At 45.0% G+C, this 6,293-nt stretch overlaps 1 protein-coding gene across 6 annotated transcripts in view; it reads right to left on the minus strand.

The window, feature by feature from the left end:
- Positions 1-6: 6 nt before the first annotated feature.
- Positions 7-6,293, minus strand: part of LOC109964099 (histone-lysine N-methyltransferase ASH1L) — an 18,794-nt gene continuing 12,507 nt past the window's right edge. For 2 of the 6 annotated variants that reach the window (XM_020607160.1, XM_020607159.1), the window contains exons 4-14: positions 5,434-5,782; positions 5,079-5,252; positions 4,895-4,989; positions 4,743-4,816; positions 4,607-4,652; positions 4,161-4,201; positions 3,987-4,057; positions 3,702-3,877; positions 3,092-3,183; positions 2,828-2,970; positions 7-789 (exon numbers count right to left, since the gene is read on the minus strand). In XM_020607160.1, coding sequence (XP_020462816.1) covers positions 2,842-2,970; positions 3,092-3,183; positions 3,702-3,877; positions 3,987-4,057; positions 4,161-4,201; positions 4,607-4,652; positions 4,743-4,816; positions 4,895-4,989; positions 5,079-5,252; positions 5,434-5,782 — 1,247 coding nt within the window. In that variant the 3' untranslated portion in view covers positions 7-789; positions 2,828-2,841. Of the gene's footprint in view, positions 790-2,827; positions 2,971-3,091; positions 3,184-3,688; positions 3,878-3,986; positions 4,058-4,160; positions 4,202-4,606; positions 4,653-4,742; positions 4,817-4,894; positions 4,990-5,078; positions 5,337-5,433; positions 5,783-6,293 lie in introns of those variants that run through there. The other 4 variants (XM_020607161.1, XR_002275472.1, XM_020607162.1 and 1 more) reach the window with 4 other exon arrangements.

Below are 6,293 nucleotides of genomic sequence, written 5' to 3' on the forward strand. Positions count from 1 at the left end.
CTCTTGCCGCCATGCCAAAATTCCTGTCACTCAGCCCACCCCCCTCCCCTGCCTATTCACTGGTACATAGAAGACACTGTCTCGGTAAAGTGAAGAAAAACCCCAACACTGTCTCAACAGCTTTTAATTGGTTCACTTCTCCTTATGTCATTTCCCAAAGGTGCAATGTGACTTTGAAAGCTTAACGAGTAAATGAGGGTTTGGTTTTGACCTACTTAGGGCCCAGGCTACAGTTTTGTTTCCCCGGGCAGCTCGCGAGCTCCTTGCCTCTTGGAAACTTCAGAGCCGAAATGCTGAGTACCATATATGTCCACTTTAAATCTCAGAAATGTCCATCATTCCCACTTTGCTTAAGGTGCTGAAGTAAGAGCAATCAAAGTGTATGTGTGTGTGTGTTCATAGTGTGTCCACTCAACATACATATAGTCTTTAGTGTGCTTGTTCATCCAGCACTAGTGCAAATTCATTTTAGCTGGTCTGTTTCTTTCTTTCATTCAGGACAGTCCATCAGTCCATCACCGTTTCTCTCATCCCTCGTCACTTGGACAAAGGATACAGTATGTTGCCATAGTTTCATTCGTGCTGTGATGCCCTTCAGAGCACTAGGTTCAACACACTCATCTGTCAGTGTGTGAGATGTCTTTCTTGCATTTTCGCTTGTTAGAGTTCTCCAGCTCTCTCCTCACTGTCGTTCTCTGTGGCACTGCAACTGTTAATAACAGTGTTGTGACATCAATTTCTGTCCATCTGTCCAATGGTGGGCCTGGTCCCTTTTCAGAGTGGTCCCACCTACATGAAGGCAAGATACTATCAACAAAACAATCCATATATAGTCGCTACAGAACGTTTTCAGACCCTTTCAAGTTTTCCACATTTTGTTATGTATCAGACTCATCTTAAAATGGATTCAGTTCATTTTTTCCCATCAGTCTACACACAATATTCCACAATGATAAAGTGAAAACAGGTTTTTGTAAATGTATTAAAAATAAAAGACTCAAATATCCCATTTACATAAGTATTCAGACCCTTCACTTAGTACTTAGTTAAAGCACCTTTGGCAGCAACGACGGTCTCAAGTCTTCTTAAGAATGAAGCTTGAGACGTTTCTTTTGGAATTTTCTTCTATTCTTCTTGGAAGAATCATACAAGGTCAGCCAGGTTGGATGGAGAGAGTTGGTGCACAGCCAATTTCTGGTCTCTCCAGGGGTTCAGGTCTGGACGCCCCTGGCCTACTCCGTGACTTTTACAGAGTTTTCTTGAAGCCACTCCTGTGTTTTCTTGGCGGTTTGCTCTGCGTCGTTGTCTAAACCTTCACCCCAGTCTGAGATCCTGAGCATCTGGAGGAGGTTTGCATTCAGAATTGCTCCATATTTTTCTCCATCCATCCTTCATTCTATCCTGACTAGTCTCCCAGTCCCACATGCAGAAAAACCTCCCCACAGGCCAATGCTGCCACCACCGTGTTTGACTGCAGGGATGGTATTAAAGAGGTGATGTTCAGTGCCTGGTTTTCTCCACACACACTGTTGGGAATTGTGGCCAAATAGTTCAGTCTTGTGTTTCATCTGACCAGAGGATTTTGCTTCTGAGGATCTGAGAGTCCTTTGGGTGCTTTTTGGCAAACTCCCAGTGAGGGATGGCTTCTGTTTGGCCACTCTACCATAGAGGCCCGATTGGTGGCATGCTGCACTGATGGTTGTCCTTCTCTAAAGTTCTTTCATCTACAGAGAGGAACTCTGGGTCTCGTTCATGGTGACCCTTGGGTTTTTGGTTACTGGTCTGACCAAGGCCCTTTGTCCCTGATTAGTCAGTCTGGCTGGGAGGCCAGATCTATGAAGACTGTTGGTGGTTCCAAATCTCTTCCATTTGAGAATGATGGAGGCTACTTTCAATGCTATAGAGATGTTCTTGTATCCTACCCCAGATCTGTATTTGGACACAGTCCTGTCTCGCAGGTCTGCCGACAGTTCTCTCGACATCGTGGCTTTGTATTCACTCTGACATACACCATCAACTGTGAGACCTTATATAGACAGGTCTGTGTCTTTCCTTTTATATATTATTATTATGAATTATATTCATTGCATTGAATTAGGTACATGTGGACACTAATCAAGCTGTAGAAGCATCTCAATGACCACTGATAGGAGCAGGACGCACCAGAGCTCAATTACAAGTGTCATAACAAAGGGTCTGAATACTTATGTAAATGGGATATTTCAGTGTTTTGCTTTTAATAAATTGTCAGAACACTCAAAAAGCCTGTTTTCACTTTATCATTGTGGAGTATTGTGTAGACTGATGAGAAAAAATATGATGTGAATCCATTTTAAGATGAGTCTACTACTACTCTACTTTTGGCTGTTCCTGTTAGAGGTCGCCACAGTGAATCTGATTCACATGAGTAAATTTGGCATGTTGTTTTTTGTTTGTTTTTTTACACCGGATGCCCTCCCTGACACAACCCTCTCTATTTAACCGGGCTTGGAACTGGCACAGAAGTCACTGGCGTGAAACCCCTCTGGTTAGATACACAATCACTCCTGGGGGCAATTTAGAGTCTCCAATCAACCTAAGCTGCATGTCCTTGGACTGTGGACGCAGGCACGGGGAGAACATGCAAACTCCACACAGAAAGGCTCGAACCCGGAACCCTCTTGCTATGAGGCAACAGCGCTAACCACAGCGCCACTACACCACCCTATCGTTTTAATATGAGTCTGACACAACAAAAATGTAGGAAACTTGAAAGGGTCTGATTACTTTCTGTACTGACTGTACCTCACTGAATTCCTCCCATTTCTGTATCTGATGCTCTCCTTACCTCTCTCTGTTAGCTTATGAATGCTGCAGGGTCAAAAGTAAATCATTCAGCCGTTTCCTCCTCTGTTCTCTGCTGCAGACCTCTTCTTCTCCTTGGTTTTCTTCTTCTCCCTCCTCCTCTTGTCTGTTCTGGGTTTTGGTGGGCTGTGGTCAACAAGTATGCACAACTTACTGCAAAAGCAGATTTTTTTTTATCCTTGTGGAAATTTGCATTCAAAAAACAAAAATGCCTTTTCCGTGGGCTGTGCTGCATTTGTTAACTCACACAGGGGCTGGCAGTGAGCAAGCTGGAGGTGTCCTGACTTGGAGGGTGGGGGTCACTGCTGATAAGAGTCACCTCCACCCCCACTGGCTGATCTGAGGGTCAGAGGTCAAACAGTATTCTCTATTAGTGAAGGCATTGCAGGAGGAGATTAAAACAGCACATCGTTTTTCTTACAGATATATCTTATGTAAGTGTACTTATTTCCCCTTGATTCCTATCTGCAATCAGTCAGGCAGCCTTTGATGGAAAGTGTGTGGTTTCACTGCTAATGGGGAAAGTTGATGCCTGTTGGGGTCTTGGACACCAACAGTGGATGACAGAAATGGAGAAATATTTCTGCAGGCTAAAATTCTGTGGTTGGAAAACCACTTACTTTGTGATGCTGAGTATGATATTGAGAGACAAGCCAACTATGACGACAACAGGCGTGTAAGCAGAGCACACACACACACACACATACATGCACACATAAAACGAAAGACACAAAAAGGACACAAAAGGAAATCTATAGAAATGTGGCGCAAAAATAAAAACCCATGGAGTTCAACCACATACACGTATGCATACACCTACAGAAACAAAAACTAACACACACACTTGCTTCATGGACCTGACTTGATGTGGCTGTCGTCCCCATTGGTGCTATCACAGGACAGACGTCGCGAGCCTCTCTCCTCCCCTTCTGCATCTCTCTCTCTCTCCCTCTCTATCCTCAGTCGGATCTGTCTGTCTCTCACAAGCTCCCAGTTCCTCACAAGGAACACATGGTGTTTCACCACAAAGCTCCTGGCCCGGCACACAGGGAGAAACATTAGTCGTCAACAAAGACATTATTGCAGTAACAGTGCATCGAGGTGTTTATCCTGAAATGTGAAATGCTGCAGTGTTTCCATACCTCTCATTGCTGGTCAAAGGCTCCATGTCAAGGTGAGGGAACAGGCTGGTGATGTCACTAGAGCCTTCGTCCTGTACAATAAAAAGCAAATGGAGGTATTCATGTATTGTAAGTTTTAGAAAAGAAACCACATTCTTTACTAGAATAAAACAACCTCAAGCTACATGAACTCACCACTGTTTGGTGAGAGGATGCAGTCCTTTCCTTCAGCCGGCCTGAGTGAAAAAGAGAAAGGGAAACAGAGTAAGAGTCTATATGTATTATTTTGGACCCCACATCTGAACTGGGGCGGCTGTGGCTCAAGAGGTAGAGCGGCCATCCCCCAACTGGAAGGTCAGTGGCTCAGTTCCCATTCTTCCCAGTCCACATGTCGAAGTCTCCCCGGGCAAGACACTGAACCCCAAGTTGCTCCAGATGGCCAGAGCAGCACCTTTCAGGGACAGTGCTGCCATCGGTGTGTGTGTGTGTGTGTGTGTGTGAGAGAGAGAGATTTGGCACTGCAGATGGCTGCCTCAGTTCTGTACCGGAGATAAATTCATTGTGTGTGTAACATACTTGGCCAATAAAAGTGATTATCATTATCAAACTTGGTGATAACACATCTAATACTGGGAACTCACAGTAGTGTCGCTTCCTCTTCAGGGGTACAGCAGGCTGCCTGTGAAGCTGAAACAAACATGAGAATGACTAACATTACTCTTATCTCTATCTTGATTTTCTTACTTCCTGATTCTGTGTTATGGGTCATTACTGTACCTGGTTGTGCTGCCACAGCCACATAACATCATAGGGTAATTGGAAATGAATCCGCTTCAGCCTCAGATACTTCCCTGGAGGACACAAAAGATTTTAGATAGAGAACCACAGCTTATACAAACTACAAACTACTACTGTTTGCATACTCTCACCAACGTGTATGGGAGCAGGTAAAAGGGTGTAGTCATGCTCCCCTGGTGTGTATTCCATACTCTGTCTGCAAGTCTGATGGGCTTGTGAGGGAGGCCTAGGAAAGACACAGGATGAATAAAAAAAACATTAAACCTGATGACAAGAAATATTCTAATAATTTGTTTACAAAATCTCTCAACTCACTCTGTGGTTTTGTAATCATCAGAGTAAAGACCTGCCCTCAGAAATGTCTTCCTGGGAGGACCATCGGCTCTCTCTTCTCTTTGGGTGGCTACAGGTTGGGACGGAGCCTGGTCCACATCTGACTGGCTAAAACATTCAGGGGCTGTATCACACTCAGGTATACCAGTGGTAACACTAAAAGGAAAGCATGAAGAGAGAGATAGAATGATAGAGAAGAAAAAGAGAAAGAAAGAAAAGGCACTGGTTTAGCACACAGTGCTGAAAACAATGAGTTAATATAATAGTAGTGAGTGGTTGTATTGAATTTTCTAGTCAACCAGCTCAGGCGCTTTTCAATGCAGCTGTGAGTGTTTACCTCTGATGATGTGGAGAGTCGCCGTGTTTTCTCTTCCGCCCTCTCTTTCTTCTGGCCTGCAGCTCCAGCTCTGTCACCTGCTGCACCGTGTCACCTCCTCGATCTCTCCCCAGCTCTCTTTCTTCCTTTCTTCCTCCCACCAATCTCTCGTCTCTGTTGTGGCTGTGCCCCGGCAAGAGGTCAGGTGATGACTTGGAGGGAGCTGAGAAAGAGCATGTGGGGGAGGGTACCACAGAGGGCAGTGGGTGCTTCCTGGGCCGTCCTGGCCTTCGTTTGTTTTTCACCTCTACATTGTCCAGTGTTGGCACACTTTTCTGCTGGCCCCGACTTCTTGAGTCACCTTGTAAACCTGCAGTCATTGAAATGAAAAGAGGGAGGGAGGGGGTGAGGTGAGGGGGGAGGTGTGGGTGAATGTAAGTGGCAGAGAGGAAATGAGACAGATGTGGATCAGTGATTGAGCCAGCAGGAGGTGTGAGGTGAGGCCAGTCTGGGCTGAGTCATGCGGATGGGCCACAGATTAGGTGAGTCACAACATTTCCTATGACCAGATCACTTCTGGGAAATGCATTAAGAAGTGATTTATGTATACACACACAGCAATAAAACCACAAGAATGGACACAAACACTGTGCTGCATGCGCACGTATGTACTCCTGCACACAGAGAAAAAAAGCCTGTGCTGGTGTGCTGTATTGCAAAACACATGTCCTTAGTTAGATGATGAACTGGTGTTGAATTTATTCAGCTTCTTTCTAAAACAACATTTTCCTCTCACATGCTTTCTTTGCACCGTCCTGACCTCCGTGCTATTCCTTCATCAATCACTCCTGAGATCATCTATCTTTCTGTTCCATTTTCCT

The sequence above is a fragment of the Monopterus albus genome, unplaced genomic scaffold (genome assembly GCF_001952655.1).
Source record: "Monopterus albus unplaced genomic scaffold, M_albus_1.0 scaffold84.1, whole genome shotgun sequence".
Lineage (NCBI taxonomy): Eukaryota > Metazoa > Chordata > Actinopteri > Synbranchiformes > Synbranchidae > Monopterus > Monopterus albus.